Source organism: Lissotriton vulgaris, chromosome 4_1 (assembly GCF_964263255.1).
Source record: "Lissotriton vulgaris chromosome 4_1, aLisVul1.2, whole genome shotgun sequence".
NCBI lineage: Eukaryota > Metazoa > Chordata > Amphibia > Caudata > Salamandridae > Lissotriton > Lissotriton vulgaris.
In genome coordinates, this window is record NC_141691.1 from 1,694,131,655 (window position 1) to 1,694,154,717 (window position 23,063).

At 42.9% G+C, this 23,063-nt stretch overlaps 1 protein-coding gene across 4 annotated transcripts in view; it reads left to right on the forward strand.

Annotated features, from left to right (window-relative positions):
- The window catches only part of OSGIN2 (oxidative stress induced growth inhibitor family member 2), a 127,820-nt gene that overhangs the window by 15,703 nt on the left and 89,054 nt on the right, over positions 1-23,063 (forward strand). For 3 of the 4 annotated variants that reach the window (XM_086965969.1, XM_086965970.1, XM_086965972.1), the window contains one exon: positions 16,092-16,234. In XM_086965969.1, the coding sequence (XP_086822095.1) occupies positions 16,168-16,234 (67 nt within the window). In that variant the 5' untranslated portion in view covers positions 16,092-16,167. Of the gene's footprint in view, positions 1-14,339; positions 14,472-16,091; positions 16,235-23,063 lie in introns of all 4 variants that reach the window. The other variant, XM_086965971.1, reaches the window with a different exon arrangement.

Consider the following 23,063-nt stretch of genomic DNA (forward strand, 5'->3'; position numbering starts at 1 on the left):
CCGAGCAGTGCTCTATGCTGCCTCCTGCTCTCTCTCTAGGGCTCCCACCATGTCCTTGTCAGCATAGCTGCCAAGGTTTCAGGTTGCTATGTGTGACATTATTATAATGTCAGTGTAACTATGAGTGACATTCCAATAACTATGAGTGACACTTTCTCCAGAACAAAATCAAGAAATGGAAACAATGGAAACAAATAAATATTAGGAAATGACACCCATTAGAGCAACAGTAAACTCTAAGAAGATGTTATAATGGCCAGAAAGCACCAGAAATGGAAGGGCACACACACAGGTAGGGGTCACAATTCGGCGGCAAAGTGTAATTTTTTTCAAAATTGAGCAATTTAATAAAAATCAATTTGCTGATTACAGTACGGCGTCACCAGCTATCATTAACCTGTGGCTAAGAGAGTAAGTAGCATGGCTATTCTGAGCACATAACATTACAGTACAATGAGGCATGATTGGGAGGGGGTTAGGACACGCCCCAGGAGAAAAGGCTGACTGAGGTACACATAGCCTACCTATGAGGTTGTATTGTTTAAAAAAGACATTTTAGGGGACACGGACTTGCAGTAATAAATCCAAAGTTCATCGTCCGACACAGTTTGCAGGGCTCTTTGTGAACTTGCCTTGCCACCTTGCACTAACCCCTGGCTAGAATCGTAGACCTGCTCTTCATCTCTCCCACGGAAGCACCAAAATTAAATATGCCTGCAATGATCATCCCCGAGCCAGAACCCCTCTTTGCACCTGGCTGGGAATAACCCCTGCAATTAGGCCCTACGTCGCTCCCCACTCCTGGCTGTGCACCACTGAATGCTGCTGGTGCCTGTCCTGGGGAGCTGCGGCGCACGACTGCTGCTGTGCCTGTCCTAAGTTATTCGGCCTCATGGAAGCCATAGTGAAGGGACTGGCACTTGCTAAAACAGTATTAACATAAATATGTTGCACACCAAAATAACATTATTTTGATAGTGTAAGTGACTGTTATGGCGAGTTCACTTACAGTTGACAGTTCGTCTTCGCCCTCTTCTCTTCCCAGGCTAAGGCAGCGCCGTGACTCTGCACCAGGTTCTCTTCTAAGTTGTCTTGACTATTGGCGGGCCGGGCGGCTGCTTGGCCTGGCTCCTTGGTGTGGGCGGGCTATGCGCGCCCCTGGCCCTTGATGCCACACCTTGTGTTTGCGGATTGCGCATGTGCTGACATTGACAAATGTAATGAGGGAAGGGCATCATTGGTCACCTCTTCTCGCCAGCCAGTCCTACCCCACCCAGCACGCGCATACGCGGCGGAAATCGCAAATGAAAGTGAAAGAAGAATTTCTGGAGTTAACAAGTCCGTCCCCGTCCCGCCGCCTGATTCATCAATTTGATTCGGCACCAGCACCACCATTGGATATATAAATTTTATTTGCATCAGAGTGGCGTGCACTGCCACTGCCACACTGCCGTGTACCACCCTGCTGGCTGGCCTTGCCTCGGTCACGGTGCCTCCCCTGCCTGCATCAGACAGACGGCCGGGCCCCGGCCCCCCCCCCCCCCCGAAATTCGGACTTGACTGTCACACTCGAGTCGGTGTGGTCGGGCCCGGGGGCCCCCAGCCCGCCCGCCTCGTCTTCCCTCAGTCACAGTAGTCAAGAAGTCACTCACTCACTGCTGACGGCCAGGGCCCCGCCGGCCGGCCGGCCCGCGCCCCGCACCATAAAAGATGAAAGTCCCAGTCAGCCTGAGACTCGCAGGGGCCCCCTGGCCCGGCCCTGTCGGGGCCCCCAACGCCATGCGCCGCCACCATTTCAATCTCCGGCCGGCCCACGCTGCTCATTTTGTCACAGCCAGCCCTTAGCCCTACTACTGTGTGCGCAAGCAGCATGTTACGTGAGGGGCCCCTGGGGGCCCCCCGGAGCCAGTGGCCCTCGCGTGGCCCCCCCGCAATGCGGGGGCTGCGGGGCCTTGTGTTACGCCCCTGGTTCAAGCAACCGTATACAAAATAATTCACAATGAACTTACAAATTTAATTTCAGTTAAGGACAGATTAAAGTATCATAATGTATTTAGTAAAAGTGCAACACAAGTCAAATATGGGCCACGTGCTACTTAAAAATGTACTTCAAATATTTAAATAGTTTGGGATTTGCCTCTGCACGTTTCTCAAGAACTGTCACATATATATATTTGGTGTGTCTGTGCCAAATGAGATACCCTTGACTGAGCCCTCTACTTGTGCATAGTATAGATTTCCGTATTGGAAATAAACTTTATGGTCTGTATGTGCGCACACCATTATGCTTTGAGTAGAGGCTGTGTTGATTCGGTCTGTTCATGTGATATCTGTAGATGAACTTATTTGATGGAACAGAAACCTACACGGGTGTACTTATATCATTTAAAGCACTGGAAACTTCTGGGAGCCGCAGCTGCGCCCAGTGCTAAAGGGGAATCTACCCAAGTGAACACATTATGTGGTTAGATACAGGCACAAGAATAACTATCCTACTAATGAAAGGTAGAGAACATTGGGGTATGGTGGGCACAAGTATGGCTCTCCATCAGGGTATCATTGCGGGTACCTAGATAATGATGGGTTCATTGTTAAGGCAACCCTCTGCAGCAGACGTGGGCACGTCAACACAAATGATGACCGTTCTCTGGATCCTAAATAGTCAATTGATTATAATGCAGGATGGTGTGCAATCCAGAATTCTTTAAAATGATCGGTAGGCCATTTATTCCGCAAAAGCATGGCATGAACCGGCCAGATGCCACATTAGTAGTTGCACCGTCTTTTATGGTCATTCAAAGACAACGTCCATAAAGTCCTGCTGAACGTGAACTGCTTTGCCCTCTTAAGCACATGGATGGACCAGTTTCTGATTTTCATTCTCAGGTGTCCTCCCACTCCTTAGGGTCGTACGTCTGCCCAAAACAGAATGCTGCAGTGCCTTGCGCAGAGACAGTTCATATATAAATTGATACCGTTTTTTTTCTCTCTCCCTTCTAATAAGACATCCTGACCACAAAAAGATGTGGATTTAGTAAAAACTAGTTGATAGACAAAAAAAAATCACAAATGCCCCACAAAGGCACTTTAGGTATAGCAGAAAATGTGTTTTATTTCAAAAGACTTAACCTCAAATTTCATCAGAGCTGTTAAAAAGAAAACGGAGGACTTGAGCAATCCTATTTAGGCACATTCAAGGCGATTACTTAAAGGGCTCTTACAAACCACAGAGATCATGTCCTTTCCTCTTATAATTACAAAAGCCCAGCTCAGTAATAGAAAGCCGCATACTGGAAAGTGTTAGCAGTGCTTTACATGTACAGTAGTTACAAGAGCAATTTTCCTGGGTACACATTTTGATGTGTGAAAGTAGAACACCCCTGACGATATATATGTCATTTGTAAAGTGTTTAATCTCGAGTGTGCCATTTTAGCACTAGTCAAAAGTATCAGAAGGAAAGACAAAAAATGAACAGAGGGAGTTAAAAGTGGAAAACAACTTAGCCTTGATGTTAAGTGAAGCCTGAATTTTTCGGAAAGATCTTTGCATCGATGTATGTGACAAGGTCCGAATTTAAAAGACAGTACCGTCCCCTTCATCAAGTGAAGGTCCTACAGAGCAGAGGTTGCATTTGCTCTATATGAGGTACAGGTGACGCTTCTGGCTGCAGAGTTCTGAGTCCACACTCATTTCTGGACTAGGTACTTTGGCATGCTAGCTATCATGCCGTGTCCCTAGACCAACTTACTGTCTATAATTGCCAGAGCAATATTAGGCAAGAAAGGCTTAGACAAAGGACTTGTTAGTATACTTCATCATTCTCATGATTTTATGGTGTCTTTCCTTTGATTTTTTTAAATTGAAAAATCTGAAACCAAAGCAACACCCAAAGATCCAATTTTAACAAAGGGTCCTAACAGTCAGAATTAATTTGCGTACATTTTCAATATTGTATTCACAAAAATCTCTAGGCTCTTCCATTTAAATATATGCAAGCATTAGATGTATGTGCTTGTAATCCTGCTGCCATCTCCTTACTTCTTTCTGTGTTTAGTCTAGAGGTTATTCGGGCATTTGCACATGTAGCTTTTTTGTTCTCCACCTGGAAAGTAATGTTCTAGCTGAGGACTAGACTATTCCTTACATCCACATGGATATAGATGTTTTTGTACTTTCACACCCAGTTTACACATCCTTTTCCTGTTCAGTGGGGCATTGAGTACTTTCTCTTGACTGTGGTTGGAGGAGGCGTGAGGCCCTCCTGCCATAGCTGTCCATCCCACACAGTGTATGGGTTGGCGTGGTATTTCAGCGTGCACCCTACTCAGTCTAAATCCTCCCCCAAAAATGAATTTGGCAGTGGAACTCCCTGCCCTAATTAGAGGTAGATAGAAGTGGCTGGCAAGTAGTGGAAAGCAACCTTTTACATCTTACTAGAAACTAGCAGTTTCCTATTCAGCCAGAAATGTGAATTCATGTAGGACAGACCCGGAGAACCCCATACCTGCGGACGAGGTGGGATAAGCTCTTCCAACACAATCCACAAACAGGTTGGCCATCTCTTACTGCATCGCCAGATGGAGAAACATGTCCAACCCAAAGTGCAGGCAGATCTGCCCATCAGAATCTATTCCACTAAACACATTACTACTATCTCCACTGTTATCAAGTACATTTCAAAACACTGCAATTGCATCTTCTTCCCGGCCAAGACTTGGTGGAAGTGCCTCTGCGAGTATCTTAAAATTAGGCCTATGTGTAAGTTTGCAAATAAGCCATCAAAAACATTTGAGAAGATTATGACTTTATGAGTGTACACTAGAATCCCAATAAAAAAGCCTGTTTACTTCTCAACCATAGAATCTAGAGTTCTACATAGGACTACAAAAAATCCACGTCATGATTTTTCTCGTACATAAACAGAATTTGCAGTTCAAAGAATCTGAAAAGCATGATTTTAGGAATTAGAATTTCTAATTTCTGACTGTATAGTCAGTAGTTTCATGTTGCTGATGTGAATTCGAAATCTGAAATCGAAGGGTAAAGGACCTTGATTTTGTCCATGCTAACTAGAGAGGCACATACCAGGACCGCAGTTTTGCTTTGGATTAAAAAAGTCAGCAAGATGGCTTAGCAAACTCATGCTCACCTCAGCCAACTGTTGTGATCTGAAGCTTACAAGACTGAATTCTCAAGGCCAAGTCAGCCCCGCCCTTCTGTTGCAGATTTGCAAATTCATTATCATTAAATTGGGTAACTTTAACACTCATAATTGGCCCCACTTTGGAATGTCTGAAAAGTAGTATGAAGCAGTATGTAATTTTTTTTATTGCTAACCAGTATTAAGACACGTAATCATGGATATATTGCAGAATTCCCTCGAACTCTACAGCCTGGTGAACAGCGCATTCTATGAGCTCTGCATTTACATTATGAGTGGCGAGAGACACGAGTACTGTAAAACTCAGCTTTAAACCACCATCAGGTGTAGCTCTGGCCATACTTTTGGCCACAATGTCTATAGCTGTCTCTGACACACTCATCACATAGTAGTGTGGCCAGTTCTTAAAGTAATCGACCAGTCCAGAAGAAGCAATCATGTTGTTTTCCCATTGGTGTCCTTCCTTATCTTGTTGTGGTTTTGTAAAACTGGTGGCAGCAGGGTGCCAAGTGTCAGGCTATGGAATGCTCTGTTGTTTCCTCTGGCATTACTGATGACTTGAAGAGTGCATTTCCTCTTTGAAAAGTATATATGACAAAAGCCTCCTTCAGTAATAAAATTATGGAGAAGGGGTCTTCTTACAACTTTGTTCAGCACAATTTCATTTAAGCTTGCCGTTTTATAAAAGAGCCGTTGCAATTGGACCCATCCAACTGTTGTGCCTTTAATTCCTTAGATCAGAGGTGTGCAGTGGTTTATATTTTGCCCATGCTTTTTGGATGATTGCATAGTAAATGAAAAGTTTGCACTTGCCACAGTTTATTCTTTCGTCAAAGCAAGATATGCCGGTTGAACCGTCTAGAGGTTTTTATGACCTAGCTTGACAGTGCAACTGTCACCAGTCACTTATGTGAGCATTACTAGAGAGGGACTTTGGCTCCACCCACACTTTGTAAGCCAGGAGTACATCTTTTAATTGAGCAGAAGTTGTGTGCTTTCACAAAAAAGTGGGTGCATGCCACACACATGATCATTTTGTTTATTCAGCTGCTTGAAGTTGAACTTTCAGGGATGCACACGTGACATTGTAATGCTACTTAGAAAACAAGATAATTTTGTGTTCGTTTTTCTCTAGCAGCAGGAGGAGGCCAGTTTTTATTAACCCACATGAATATTTAGGTCACAGTGTGTCGGTCACATTACCATTTTAGCCTACACCAACAGTACTTCTACAGTTCTTTACTTCGACACAAATACATATGAATTCCCAAGCTATTTACTTCTTCACATGACAATATAACATCTTTTGAAAGCCAGTCAGACCGATTGGCATTGGAAATGCTTCTTTGGTGTCACAAGGGTGCCCTCGGCAATAACATTTGGAATCGAATGGATCCCTCTGTTCTTGGTTCTGTAGTCAGTCAGACATATTTGGAATACAACAGATGGCTTGTACTCCCGCTTCCCTGTGCGGCTACACTGGTTGCAGCCCCGGAGGGTGATTCAGACAGACTTACATCAATTCCCAGGAAACATGTCTGGTGCCGCCCATCAGATCACTTTCAGATCTCTTACTCATTCACCAAAGGAACAACCTTGGAAGCAGAACTAGATCACGAGAAGCTACTTTCCCCAAAAGGGCCTTCGAACTGGCAGTCATTTAACTAACAGCAATACAAATCGACGATTAGCAATGTACAAAATATCAAAGGTATTGAAATGTATGCTGCGTGCTGGCAGGTTAGTGTTGTGGAGCATTGCGGCCCGCCCTGTATTGCTTCAAAGTACTGCAGGCCGCTGCACGAACGAACAGCCGCTCTCCTGACACAGTCAGCCTTGAACGGATGTGACGTCACAGGGCCAGCGCTGAGCGGATATACACGCAGAGTGCTGGTAAACAAACTTTTGGACGTTTACCAACTGCCTTTGTAAGAATGCTGCTTGCATTGAAGAAGAAAATCCACTTAAAGGAGCTTTCTTTCCTTCGTCCACTGTTCCGTTATAAACGACTTATCGCGAATACGTAACACATTCACAATTAGTGGAAGCATTTAACCTGAAACATTGATTTTTCTACCAGACACAAACTTGCCTTCCCGTTTGACCTTGTAGCCAGCCCTGAACTTGCTGGTATATCTGAATTACCCATCTCAGGCAGCCTTGAATTAAAATGCAATCTGTTTTTTTATTATAGGGCTTTTATTCTGCTTCGGTGGTTAGTACATTGGTTTGCATTAATTGCTCCCCCTGTGAACATTTTCAGTCTTGGTTAAACTAAAAAACAAATTTGGGACAATGTCCATTGGAAACATGTTAGACACTTTGTTTCAAATCTAACGTATTCATATGTTTCAAATGGAACATTCAGACACTGCACCAAACCTATTGATTTTATGACTTTGCCATGCTAATAATAGTTACCTCAAAAATAAAATGATGTTATTCAGATGACCCTCTTAATAATATTTATTATTGTAATCATTTTGTTTTTCATGTAATATAAAATATTGCACTTTTGTGCTTTCGAAGGCCCTGATACAAATGGGATGTGGAAAGGTTGTTGTAATTACTTCTCCCAGTAAATGCAGACACCAGGTGGTGCAGTAAAGACCCCCAGTATCAGTTTTCCCATGGAGAATGCGGGAATATACACAGAATTAGTGTTATCCACACCGATTTCCCCATACTTTGAAATTTAGTAAATGTTTTTCACGGTCATTTTCACCAAGTTTGATCAGGGGAAAATTGTGTGGAGTTGTATTTGTTGCAAATCTGGCAATTCCGACATCTACGACTAACCCATTTGGAATGAGGTCCCAACTGGTGTAAATAACTCAATTGACCTCCTTTGCACTGATGGAAGGCTGCGTGAGTCTTGATCCATTGACTATTAACTCACTTGCATTTACCTCTACTACCAGTTCATCAATACTTTAACCTCGTTATGATCTTTATCTCAACACTTATGCCTAGCCTTAGCCTTTACTAACAATATGTTTATTATTCACTATTAAATACATTATTATTACTGTAAAGCAGAATAATGTATCCATAATTTAGCTCACTAGCAAGTCCCATCCCTAGCCTATGTTAAATATTTAATTTATTGTTATTTGACTACATACATGTCAAATGTAAAATGTGTTGTGTTGTCCTCAGCGCTATCTCCCACTATTACAATATTTAATTACTTTTTTAATATTTAATGAAAAAGAATAAGGGATCGATATTTACCAACTGGGACAGTGGTGTCTTTAAGATTCTCCTAAACTCTCTAGGATTATCTACCTACATGTATGACGCCGGGCCTCTTATGGTGTACTCTACTACTACAAAGCTGGCAAATGCAGAAAAAGGTAAATTTCCTTTAAGACATATGATTTTAATTTCTCCCTAACTGTACCTCTATTGGACTTTCATTCACAAAATAACATTTTAATTAAATAAATAAATACGAAAGAGAGATGCACCTTATGGGGAACAACATTGTTTGTATTGATGTATTGTCACATACTCAAGAGATAAAATATATATATATATATATATATATATATATATATATATATATATATATATACAATTTGTGTAAATGTACAACTACTCTGTACACAAAGCCTTTGTTGGAGACACATGGGCACCCCCATCTGTTTCAAAACCTCCCAAAGTTTTGCCCTCGGAACAAGATCAAATGTGGCAAAGATGTTCACGAAGGCAACAAAAACGGTACCCTGGCCCTTAGCTAACAGTCTTCCATTTGATTAACAGAATCCACGTAATCTGATAGATTGTACTAGTATGGGTTTGAATCCCACCTGAAAATGTATTAACATTTGCCCCTACGAGATCCTGTCCCACAGCCTTGTTAAAATGTGCATGCAACACCTTTTTTGTATGTTGTCAATTAGACTTTTATGGATCTGTAGTTTCCAGGGCAAGTTTATGTCCGTTACACAATCATACATTTGTTAAGGAAAGGGGTTTAAACAAACTTGTGCATCCCATGAATATTCCTGGGCCAGTACTGACCCATCTTTGGAAGGATTTCCCAATCACACAGAATGTATATCTTCATGAGAGGACATTGGCAGAGACAAGAATTCCCCAAAGACCTGGCAGTACAGATGTTAGTAGCAGATTTCAAATCTCATCTGGGAGGTCTCTGACAGTATGACTACTTGATCAGCTAAACTGTGCCTGTTGTAGAGAATTAATAGTGGTAAATCTCCCCTGAAATTACTCTTTACTGTGATTAGATTTCTATTTCATTTGCAGTACTCTATCATATCTGACGGATGTTTAAGGTGAAATGCTGGCATCTCCTCAGGGAATTTTGTTCGCATCTGTCACATAATATTCAGTTGCCGTAGAAACATTCAGAAATAGAAGCAAAGCGATAACTGCATATCAGAACTGATCAAACAGAAGGAACACACTACACTTAAAACCATCTATATGGTCTAAAAGTCTTTTCAGTGCACAGAGTTGAAGGATGTTACAAAAAAAGTTTTGGTACTCCCCAAATGGGCATAGGTACCTTATAAAACATTGGATTACTAATTGAAACCAAGTCCTATTCCTGCAGGATTGAAACTCTTGCCCTGGCAGCTTGGCAGTTACCAGACCTTTATTCAGAGATAAGAGCCTGTTGGCACACATTCCATTGCTACTCACCTCTGCTGTTGAAGGAGAACACAACCTGTCTCTCCTCTCAAATGTAGCCTTAAAATAATGATTTACTCACTGCCCTTTGCCCAGCTATTTTCTTAGCTCTTTTATCCCTTGTGGTTTCCCAGTACTGTAGTCAGGGCGACAGAATAATTTACTTTGTCACCTTGACTGAACATCCGTCCATCAAATTTTGAAATGACCGCCAAATCTGCGGTCATTTCTTAAACTATAACCCTTGAAATTTCTCAATTATGGTTAGCTCCACACACTGTAACCCGTATACTCGGCATGAAAACCATAACATCAAATTCAATGAATAAGTCCCCACAATATTTAAAATAGTAAGAAAGAGCATCTGAAAATACATCATCAAGTCACAAAGCGTTTCCAAAGAATGAAATTATACTGTACGGTTGCCATTTGATTAGCAATGTTAATGATAAGGTGATCTGTAGTCTCACCAGAGAGCTTTTTATGTCTGTTATAATGCCACCCTTCTCATCATATTTGAGGCATTGGGCATTAAATTTGGTTTGAGAGTCATGAATTGCATGGCAGGTGTGCAACTTATTGTTTGTGGCACTAATCATAACTGGAGAATTTTATAGATTTTTTAGTTTTTACATCTGTACCATAACAGGACTTTGCCTGTTTTTGTATGTGAATTTCCAAATGTGTTAAACATATGTTAGTGTTGTAGGAGTGCAAGAAACCCTAACTATCTCCTAATAAGTGTTTTATTCATATAATTTAGTTGTTTTGTGATGTGCTGCACACATTTTTGTTCTGCCCATTTGGCACTGTACAGAGCCTTCAGCCATATGCAACAGGGGTTGGCGGCACTGAGCCAGGCACTGCACTGAACCCCATATTTTCTAAGGTGTGTGCCATGTCCTGACAGTGAAATAATCTCCATTTCATTTTTCACTGTTGAAAGGTCATCTTGCCCATAGGACTGAATGGGGAGGCTGTGTAATATGTTTTCCAGCCTATCTTCCTAAAAGCTTAAGATGGAAAGGTGGAGTTTATAATGACTGCACTCACAGTGTAATAACATCTTTTTATAAAGGTGGGTTTTGCACTGTGTTTGGAAGCCACTCTTTTAGAAGTGGCTGAGTTTTTGTGCTCTAACATTTCTGTGTGTCTCTGCCTGGTTGTGGATTGACTGTCTGGATTTGAAAGCGATAGGCTCTGGGGAATGTCTTGACCCAGGGGAGGAGGTGAGACCGCAACAGGATGACCTGCATCTGGAGTGTAGGGGGCGGAGAAGCCCCTAGAGGTGAAGAGGCCTGGGTTGCTGCTATAAAACAATTGTCCCATCTCCTGCTGAGTGATTGAGAATCCAGACCGCCAATAATCAAAGGAAGAAGGTGTCACTGGCAGGGAGGCACCCAGAACTGGTTTCAACAGGGGTCAGTGCCCCCTGAAACACAACAACTTCGAAGCCATTGTGGGGTATAACTATGAGAGCTGAAGCCCCTGAACTTTGGAGAATGGCTTGACCAAGTGTGAATAAGACTGGAGCTACTTCATGGTCAAGAGGACCTTTGCCAAGGAAGAAACAACTGAAGAGACTGAAGGATAGGAGTGACCCTTGCTGTGTGTTCTGGGGCTGGCCTGCAGTTTGCTGTTTTAACCAAGGAAAGGCTAAAGTGACTTTGCTGTGTTCCCCTGCTTGAAAGGATTGTGCTGTGTGTTGTTTCCTGAAGTAACTTATCCCCAAGGGCCCGAGGTGAGCTGGCTCCCTGTTTCTGAAATACAGGAACACAAAAGTTTCCATGAGAGTCTCATCGGCGCTGTGTGTGCATGCTTGTTGCAGCCTGAGACCCTCGTAAGGCATGCCCTGTGATCATGGGCACCTGGAGTCCAATCAAGGATCAGCAACTCGGTGTACTTGTGCTTTGTGCAGCCTGAACCCCTTTGTGAGGATTGTCCAATGATTGTGTGCACCGGAATCCAAGCGAGTCTCATTGACGCTGTGTGCGTGTGCATTGTGCTCCGTGAGACCTTTGTGAGAATTTTCCTTGTTACAGTGTTCAACGGAATCCAAGTGAGTCTACTTGATTCTGTGTGCGTTGTGGACTGAGACCTTCGTGAGAATTTGCCTTATCGTGCACCGGAATCCAAGTGAGTCTCATCAACGCTGTGTGCATGTGTCTTGTGCACCATGAGACCTTCCTGAGGATTTGCCTTGTTATCGTGTGCACCGGAGTAAAAGTGAGTCCCAGCGATGCTGTGCGCATGATCTTCATGCAGCCTGAGACCTGTGTGTGGAGTGCCCATTGATCGTTCACCTGAAGCTTAAGGAAGACTCAGCAACGCTGTGTGCATGTGCTTTGTGGCAGCCTGAGATCTTTGTAACTGTAGCGACTTGAACCGGCAGTCCTGGAGGAGCTGAGTTGCCGGCCCGAGCCACCGTTGCCAATACACAAAGCTTCATTGGAGGCCCAGCCGCTGGACGAGGAGAGGAGAATGAGTTTGTGCCCCCCAGTTAACGTGTGTCGACTCTTGGGGCGGGGTGCGGACTCGGAGGGAGATGCTCTCGGCCTCTCTCTCGTGTCGGCAGTGCGAGCCTCTGCTTCGGCTCGTATCGCGGCCCATATTGCGAAGGGAGTAGCAGTACAGGGGGCCAGAGTGAGGAGCTGCACTTTTTAATTGCATCATACTGTGTTGGAGGCAACAGTTGAGAGGCTGACTGCAAGTCAGAAGGAGAGTCGGAGAGACCGCTTAACGCCCAGGGATTGGGGCCAGAGTGTATTACACATTATTCCATTTCTGCAGAACGGAGTACCTGACTGTTGTATTACAAATTGCATCATTTGTGCATAACGGAGTACCTGATTAGTGTATGATGCATGGCATTTTATCTGCATAACGAACTACCGGATTGTCGTATGACGCATTGCATTGTTTCTGCATAACATAGTACCTGATTAGCGTATTGCGCATTGCATTGTTCCTGCATAACAAATGACCTGATTAGTATATTACGCATTGCCTAATTTCTGTAAAATGACAAACCTGGTGGTTGTATTATGGATTGCATTATTTTATCCTGCAAAGTGCCTGATTGTTGCGTTATGCATTGCATTCTTTTCATTGCAGAGTGTTTGACTGTTGTGTTACGTCTTACTGTATTTTTACATTGCAAAAGTACGTGATTCTAGCATTACGAACTGTATGACATGATATTAGGAGTACAGGAGAATTATATTGTGTGGTCTTATCGTATATCTTTTTATATAAAGTTTATACTTGTTTTTTATAAAACTCGTGTGGAGTCTATTTGTGGTGTCATCATTGGGTTGTTGTGAGCATGGTTGCAAGTACTTTAGGCATTTGCCTTAAAGATAAGCCTGGCTGCTCATGCCAAGCTACCGATGGAGTGAGCAGGGCTATCCTAGAAGGTGTCCTTCCTTTCCCTGATGTTGGAATGCAGTCCCTACTTGGCCTAAGGTATCTACCTCAGCCAACCAAGGATCCCGGGTCTAACAAATATTAACAAAGATATGTATGGCAGTTAATTGTCATGATATAATGGGTTGGGTGGATCAAGGACGAATAGGCATAATGCTTAGACAAGAGAACACTGTTCCTATTCAATTGGTTGAGAGTGATTTTGGTAGTGTTGAGCACATTTTTGAGAAGTATCCTACTGTGTTTACCAATTGTATTGGCATGGTCAAAGGATTCGATCATGAGATAATTTCAAAGCCAAGTGCAGTACCTTTTAGCACAAAGTTAGGGATGTTCCACTATTGGTCAGAAGAGGTTTGAGGAAACACTTAGATCAACTTTGTATGGATAAAGTAAGTGAACCTATTAATGCAGCTAAGAGGGTCAGCACACTCGTTATTACAAAAACAAAAAAGGACAGTAAGATCCGTTTGTGTGCTGAAGTATCTACGCTTGCTGTTTGGCCTGGCATCAGCTGCAAGCGTATTTCAAAAGCTCATGTTCACTTTATTCAAGGATGTTCCTGGGGTGCTAGTGTTCCAGGATGATGTCATGATTTTTGCGAAAAATGTCACTGAGCATATTTGCATATTAAATAAAGTTCTGGACATTTTTTTGTAACCATTGTACGACCGTGTCTAAGGACAAATGTACGTTTTTAACAGCCAAGGTAGAATATTTTGGGCATTGTATCACTGCCCAAGCTATCAAACCTAAGGAGTATCTTGTTATTGGTCTGAGAGAAGTGCCTGCTCCTAGTAACAAGGATGAATTAAGATCGTTCCTGGGTTAAGCGATTACTATTCCAGGTTTGTTTGCGGATATGCTGCTCGTACGGAGGCCTTTCAGAGGATGTTACGTAAAAAACGGAGAAATTCTACTGAGGTACAGTAGAGCAAAATGTTTTCCATGACATTAAAAATATTTTGACCAATGTCCCAGCGTTAAAAGCTTACATCAGTGGTCACAAATGCATTATAATGGTATGTGCCATGCAGTAGGTTTGGGCGAAAGAGTGGGTGATACCAAAGTAACAGTTGCTTTTGTTTTCAGAGTTCTTTCATCCACTGAAAATAAATATTCTATCTAAATTGCAAGAGTGCAATTCTGATGTGATGTACATTCATGGAAGCACCAACACCAGGATTGTTTGTCCAGACTTCCCGTCAAGGAACAGGAAGTGAGGTCCGAGGAGAAAATGTTTGGTAGTGAGTAGGTGGTTGCTTGTACTGATGTTGTGAACAAGTGTTGTGGTACTGTGACCAAATCAGGATGGAATTCTGCATGCAGTAATGACAATATTTTGGAGAAAGTCAAACATTGTTCAACAAGGTTGGTCCACTACAGACACCAAATGGGATGTGGAAGGAAAGGTCCTGGAATGGGTTAAATGGATGCTGGGGAAGGAAAAGATAAATGCTGGCACTACGGGATTCAGACACTGGGGGAGACTGGGACAGGGGAGGGACAGGGTTCGTGTGGGATTGCCTGGAACAGCTACTGAGACATGTTGAGACCTCGACAGGAAATGATTTGCTCAGTGACAGGTGGTATTAGGGCAGGGGACATTGGTATAAAGAGAGGCAAAGTGTAATGGATGCACTAGGACATGAAGACAGGAAACAAGAGACCCAGACTGACGGGAAACTAGAGACACGGATAAGGACAAGGGAGGTAGCATCCTGTTCGATACGCTCCAGCCTACAGAAAAGTCCACAACAATGTGGAAACGCTTCAAACAGTCCATAGCACTAAGAGGCTATACCCAAGGCAAAAGTGTCTTCTAGAATACTAACATACATGATACAAAGAACTTTAAAGTATGTGCGCAGCAGCATCATGTTTCAAGGACCACAGTGTTCAAATGTATCATCCACTGGCGGTAGCGTCTTATCTGTGAAAACAATCTAAAAAACTTGAGACGGGGCATAGTAAGAAAACTCCCCCCATTACAAACCAGTCATTTTACTCTGAAATACATTCATTTGTTTCAGTCACACCATACGTATCACAGACCAATCAGCAGCTGCTTGTGGCATTAACATTTTTAGATACAGTTATTACATAAAGTGTTTGTCTCTGTTAAAATTGAAACATAAGGGGAATGGTAGCACACTCTTCACCTCCCAGCACAGTTCGCCCCTGGTAAATACAGTTCAGCCTAAAGGCTTATTTGAGTTTTTGTTGAAGTGTTTGTGGCAGCTCTCTCAGCAACCCCAGATGAATTTGAATTTCGTTTTTATCTCTACCGATAAAGGATAATATCCAGAAACACATGTGTCTGAGAGATTAACACCACTAACCTGCACCAATGTAGGTGAAACACTTCTACAAAAATTCAAGTAAGCATTTAAACTGAACTGCATTTAGCAGGATGCTGAGGGGCGAAATGTGCTGGGAGGTGAAGCAGTGTGCTCCCACCCCCCTTCTGTTTAAAATTGAAACATAATTTAAATTGTAAAACGAGAGTTGGGAACTGGAACACATGCAGAGAAAAGTTAACAAAATAGGATGACAACATAACAGTACAGGATTACTAAAGATAATAATTGTTCTTGCATGCATATGTGAATAACCTTGAAAAAACAAGTTGTTGAAATATAAGAATATCTTTAGTAATTAGTTGTAATTCTTGATGAGTGCGATACTAAAATACTCGCTCATAGATGCTCTCTGACTGGAATGGACATGTAGATTGAAACCTAATTATAGTAGCATTTTTCTTTATCCTAATAAACACTCCATTCTTTTGCAAGATGTATATGACCACGAATAATTGTTTAGTAACCACGTTTTCCCTTTTAGAAACTGCAGTGGCCCTTGCCAGTTGGGACCACGTTGGAGCTTATTAACAATAGCCTTTGGAGGAACACCTGACACTATGCCCTTGGTGGAAGAAAGCACTCTCCCAGCAGACCCGCCGCTTACTGTTCCCTTGGTGGTAATAGGTAAGTCCTTCTCTTTTGGACCCATGGCATCGGCTGCTGTATACAGAGTCATAACTGTAGTTGTTTCATCACTTGCTTGCTTGCCTGAGTAGATTGATGGGAGTTTGTCTCTAGATTGAGAGGCAGGCTGCTCTTTGAGAACAATATGTTCATTCGGTTAATGAGAGAATACTAAATAAAACAGAAGATTGTTTGTAGGAGGAAACGACAATGCCCAGAGGCAGTGTCTGGCTGAAGTCGATTTTTTTCCGAATCATTTAAAGAAAATTATCAGCGTAGGTTGTGTGGTGATAATTCATGCGTTTATTGCTCAACACAAAATGTTAAGCCTAGTCATAGGCGGGGGCAGGTACCTATGACTTGCGTTTCTGTTTTCGTATTTCTCAAAACCTAATTTGTCAGACAGTCTGCTTTGAAATGGAAGAGCTCTTTTGAACTGCATGCTCAGTGTAGTGAAATGGAAGCTAATTAAGTAATGCCAATACAACGACAAGTATCTTCACTGAGTTGTGTTCCCCAGGTCAGCTATTTTGTATTTCTTGGGGCACGGCAGCAATCACATGAATAATTGAAATGTTTGAGTCCGGGAAATCGAAAAGTCTGTCAAGAGCAGCCAGGAAGTTGTCAGTCTAAATATGGTACCAAGTTGTGTTTTTAAAAGAGGTATGAATCATCTTGTGCCAAGCACATCAATGGCTTCATGCCTCCAAGGGTCCATGACACTCTTGCCGTTGTACTTCATCCTCTATGCAATTGGTGGGTGCAGTGACGGATTAGATGTGGGTCTACCCTTGGTACCAACTACCTTGGTTCGCAAAAATGACTTTTACCTTTGAGGTTTTGTTACACATTCCTTCATGCATGAATTTGGCATCATTTTATGCAGCACTTGCAAAAAGGTAATGTCTTGCTAATTCATAACAAAGCGGCTTTGTTGTCTCTGGCTAGAGAGTTTGGCAGCCCAGTTACTTTCCACCAGAACGTGAGGTAACCAATAACTTCACTGCTGTATTTAGATCAAATTTTCAATTGGACTAATAGACAGGCTGGATAATTTTAAGCATGGCCTTTGACTTAGTGCTGTCTAGCACTTTCTCTGTATTATACCCCATGGCACTTATAATGAGGCAGAAGGGATATCTCTCACATTTGTGACAGAGTAACTCATTTGCCAAACTCTAAATCAAGCCCTAAGACTAGATCAAGAACATACAAGGAAAATGGCTGGGAGCCAGCATGAGAGAGACAAGCAACACACAGATAGTCTATAAAATGTAAACAATTGCCTCATGTGGTGATCCAAAACAGTCCTGTGCACTTTGTTCCAGAAGTATTCTCAAGGGCCAAAATGGTAGGGATCACATACTTCCTGCAAAAAGATCAGCACAACTCAACCTACCACATGTCTTCATTGTCGATTTTAGGATTAATAAAATGTGCATGCTGCAGCTTGTACTGTTTGTTTGAATATTGAATTCCATGGGAAGACTTAGATTATCTTGGTGTACCTGTTCTGAGATTTACTGCTCCAGGTCAGTGTGACTAAGGCATTTCAACATAGCAAAAAGTATTGGAAGAACCATAAACAAGCATGTTTGTTTAACCCCTCCCATGCTCGTGACGGAACCGGTCCGTCACAAGCCTCGGGTGGGCTGTGCTGGTGACGGAACGGTTCCGTCACTGCCCGCTCGCCGTGCCTGCGCAGCTTGAATTCCACGCCTGCGCTGGATGTTCTGAAGAGCGGGCGGGGCCGTGATGGAACCGTTCCGTCACAAGCACAGCTCACCCGCGGGCCGTGACAGAGCTGTTCCGTCACGAGCACGGGACCGCCACGCAGCCCCGTCTTCCCCTTAGAGCTGCGGCGGAATAGCCGCCGCAGCGAAGGGGTTAATGCTGAACTAGCCATTACATTGGCAGTGACTTACTCTTGTGTAGAGAGACTGCTCAGAAATCTCTAGTTTCTAGTGTCCTTCCAGTAAGGTTCGCCATATGAAAATCAGTCTTGACTCTGCTCCACTGGGTGCAGTTCAGTCCGAATTGCCAGGTCAGATCTTACATGAACCAGAACACATGCAACCCAGTGCTGATTTCCCCCTAGTTAGGGCTCACAAGCGAGGTATAGCTTGGTTCCAGTGACACAGTGTGCACAGGACCCACATCTAGGCCTACCCATCCCACTTAGGGTGGCACACTAAAGTATACAAAAATCTGATGAATAGAATGTTTTCATTAATCTGAGACACTGGCAATTACTTGGGCTGCATCCCAATCTATTGCTATTTTGCACACCATGCCACCTCAGTTTCAAATACACAAGGAGATGATGGACAGAGTGCATAGAAATGGTCTTCCACAAGCACCTTAAACAATATTACTTTTTTCAAATCCTGTATTTTCAGTGATATGACCAAAGGGCCTTGATTTTATATTAAAAATAGAGCTTTGCACTGCACAATTTCCAGCTGAAAGGCAATATTTCTCTCCATGTGTTCCCATACCTGGCATGTCATGCAGTTTTGTGCTTACTTTCCTTCCATGTTCAAGAACAGTAGATGTTTCAGCACCCAGGCTAATGTGTTGCATAGCCAAATTTACTTAAGGTCCCAAAGGCGATACTGATTGCATTGCAAAAGGTTGTTTCTCTCAATCCCTAAGCCTGGTATCAGGTTCCACTCTGCTTACCTTCATAGGTAAGTCCAGCGGCAGCTGTAGCAACAGCGAGGAGCAGAGTTTTACCTTCCTTCCTGCATCGTGTTGTGTGAGCAGCGAGTAGCAGCAGTAACAGTAGCAGCATCGCCGGCGTAGGCGTCAAGTGGCAAACGGCAAGCGGGGGCCGCTGTAGTCAAACCAGGAGACTGTGGAGGCCCTCCTGAAGACCCTACTGGAGAGCTGCAAGTCGAGGTCCGCCTTGAGTGAGAGACACGAGCCGCTTGAGCTCACTGTGGTTGCAGGGTTAGCAGGAGCAGGGAAGGCGTAGGATTAGATCAGAGACGCCACTTGCCTCCTCCACGAGCCGCTTGAGCTCACTGTGGTTGCAGGGTTAGCAGGAGCAGGGAAGGCGTAGGATTAGATCAGAGACGCCGCTTGCCTCCTCCCTGCCGCGGGGTGCAAAAACAGGATTGTGGGAGAACTGGGCAACAGGAGCCCCGTGAGACCTGTGAGCCCTGTGAGTCCCCGTGTGTCCCATGATCAGCAGCAGGACCACGAAAGGTCAATGGGATCCCTGAGATTACCATAAGGCCACAGAAGCTGCTGAGCTTGCCTCAAGGCAAGGCAAAGGGGCACACAGAAGCTGCTGAGCTTGAAAATCAGCTGGGATCTCCCGAGCAGTGTGGGAAGCAGCGTGGAGCATTAAGAAGTGACAGGGGGCAACAGCCTGATTCACAGCAGCCCCACCCTGTCTGAGTATGCATAGAGGTGGCTGAGACTGGGACAGAGACTGCTGAGACAAGGTTAGGAGCGCCAATCACTTTGGGGGAGTGGTCAACTTGCTCTTTCCAGCGACCGGAGTTGCGACATCACCCCCCACCCCGACCTTTCAGTCGCTACTGAGGTAAGGTTCACATATGCCCTCAAGCTGAAGCTGCGAATGTTCTCAACTGCGGCTGCGAAGATACCTGTCCTTAACTGCCTTAAGCTACAAGCCAAATTTGATAGGACCCTGACAGAGCCCAACGCTACGGTACCTTACTTTGGACTAGTTTGACTGGACAGCTTGGGCACGGGGCATAGACTCCTGAGCGGGGGGTTGAGTACGCAGCAGTGAGAAGTGAGGTGTAGCGGAGAGTGACAGGACCCAATCTGCGGTGACACAGTGCTTAAAGGGCCATCTATAATCTGAGGCAAGTGCTACAAAGAACGAAGGATGGCTGAGCGGTAATTGTGCAGGAATATTACAGTATCTGAGATCACAATAAGCAAAGCTCCAAGGATACGATTATAGCCATCCAATACCAATCAACAGGGATTCTGAAAATTCAAAACCCCATGAAAATCCAAAAACAGAAATTATATCCTGAGCTAATCACAAAAATTGTATAAAGAGTTCATCAAGTCAATCACCAGAAAGATAATCTTCGTTTCTTCAGTTTATTCAACAAAAAATTATTTTCTTTTTTTCTTCTCACGAAATCTAGCCGCCAACACGTGTTTCGTCTTTTGGTGGTATAAACCAAAGACTTCTTCAGGGCTATGGCTAGGTTCTCGTAATATTCTGAATGAAATGGTGTCAATGTAATTAGGATAGTTGACTCAGAATTGAAAAATGTAAGAGGAGACTCTTAAGTAAGTAGGTATAGGTCTAGTAAATAAAACATCCAAATCGTAGAAGAGAATCCTGACTGAATAAGTATCTCGGAATGTATTTTATCTGACGTACAAACAGACACCGGCGTGTCTTAGATACTGTCATAATCCTGCGCAATTACCGCTCGGCCATCCTTCGTTCTTTGTAGCACAATCTGAGGCAAGTGGCCTGGGCAGTTTGGTGCACTTGAACATTAGGGGTGCTCCGGGCAAGAGTTGGCGTGTATTGGTGTGTCTACGATGGCTGAGTAGTACTCAGCCGGTCCTCTCCACACCCCCTCCCTACATCAATCACGCTAAAATACATATTGTGGCATACAATTAGACCAGCAGTAGATCAACACTAGATAGCTAACTAACAAAGGTAGCTTCTAGAAAATGCGTTCTGGTAAAGAAAGAACTGTGGGCTTCCCAAAGAAACGCATCCGAAAAAATCAAGCACCCAAAGTACAAAAAAAGGCCAGAGCTAAGGCGCAAATAAAGGGGCCTACTCAGACGCTACTCTCACCAATAGCAAAGATGTTTGAAAGATTTTTGATTTGATTTCATGAAAGATCCAGCCACTGCACTCATGTCAATGCAATCAGAACCAGAACTAAAAACATTACAGTCCCGACTCAAGCCAACAAACGAAACGAAAGGGGTCTTGGAATCATTTAACGAAGCGGAAGTAGACTATGTCTATGAACTTAACAAAAACTCAGAGGAAATGGATCTATTACAACTAGAATATCCTTTGTACCAAATATTTTCGCAAGAAACAAAATGTAGAGTACTGGAAAGCACATAGTATCTTAATCACCTTGACACCACAAAGATAACATTTAACCTGACCTGCCCGATACCGCTAGAGGCAAACGTGGTCATTAGAAAAAAACAAGATAATAGACTCAACAAATACCTACTGTCATAACAGGAAAATATTAGCCATCTACAGACATTAGCAAGTACAACTGACACAAAAGGGTAGCAAGAAACAATCATCACCTGCAAATGGACTTGCAACCAAGAAACAACCATCACTTGCAAATGGACTTGCAACTACAAACCAATGCGCTTCTAATAAACTGAGTGTTCCACTGCCAAATTATGTACCAGCAATTGTAGACAAAGAAATTACCGACAAAGAAAGAAACTATGATGATATTAATACCACATCAGGCTTCAAAGAAACAAACTTGGATAAAAAAACAAAAGAAAAGGAAAAAATGGACGCTGGAACAATATGGGATATACACTATCAAACATCAGTATTAACTCTGGAAGCATTGGCAGCGCAGTCAAACAAAATGGACATTCAAATAGATATACTGGGAATTATGGCCAATGCAGTTGCAGGAATTGAGAACAAATTAGCCGATCTAAATAACCTAGTAATAAAAGCACAAAAGGAATCAGTGTCAACTTACATAGAGTGCACATGTGCTCCAATAATAAACAAGCTGGTAACTATACCGGAGGTTGAAAACCATCCTGGAAGATGTCAAAGAAACTGTTTATAGAAGGAAAACGGAAAACTGTAAGGAGGAGAGATATCACAATAATTCAAGGGAATCTATTTCAGTAGATAAACAGGAGCAATCAACAAAATTGGATCTCGATGATCGTAAAATATCAAATGTGATTAAACAAGCAAATTCAAGTTAAGAAATAAACAAAACTAAAGCTAACAAAACAACAGCAGACTCACCAAATGAATAGAACAAAGATGTAGAAAAAGACGAGGACTTGGTGGCCGTTGAAATAACAAAAAGACAAAAAAAAAGCTGAGGAAAGCAAGAAAAAGGCAAAAAAGGATAGCATTGCGCATTCTAACATTGAAATAGCCACACCTTATAAAGAAAGAGGAAGAACAACAGATACCAAATTAGAATCACTGCCCGCCACAAACGAACTAGAAAGAAAGAATATAAAGAAAAAAACAACATATGGTAGAATCAATGGGATGAACCATACAAAAGTGGAAAAAAACAGTGAAGCAGATGGCAAATATTATGATATCTTTTCTAAGCCAGCTGTCCTCAGTTGCAAACAAAGATTGGCCAAAAGTAACATCAGTTCTCTAACTGAAACTTTTAACCAAACTTCCTGCCCTCGTGAAGTCGATCAAAAAACAGACCAGGAAGTAGAAACAATATATAAAATTAAGGGAAACGGTTGCACAATAAAAGACCTCACTTCTTCCGAAATCCTAAGTGATCAAACCAATAGTATGACCAAAGAAAAGATCTCAAGTATTATACTGGAGTCTGGAACAACGTTGAATAACGAGAATGACGCACAAAATTACATACGTCCACCAAATCGAAACCTGATAGAGCAAAACAAAAAAAACTCGCCTGGCCATGTCAGGAACTGTAACGAACAAGACGATCTTCCGGGAAGGAAGGAATCGGGGTTTGCCGGAGCAAAGTCACACTGTTGGAAGGAAAAAGAAACAACAGACGACTCGATGTACGAAAAAATGCAAGATAAAATAGTCGTTGTAAGAAGAGGTCAGAGTAGGCAGATTACTTATGCAGAA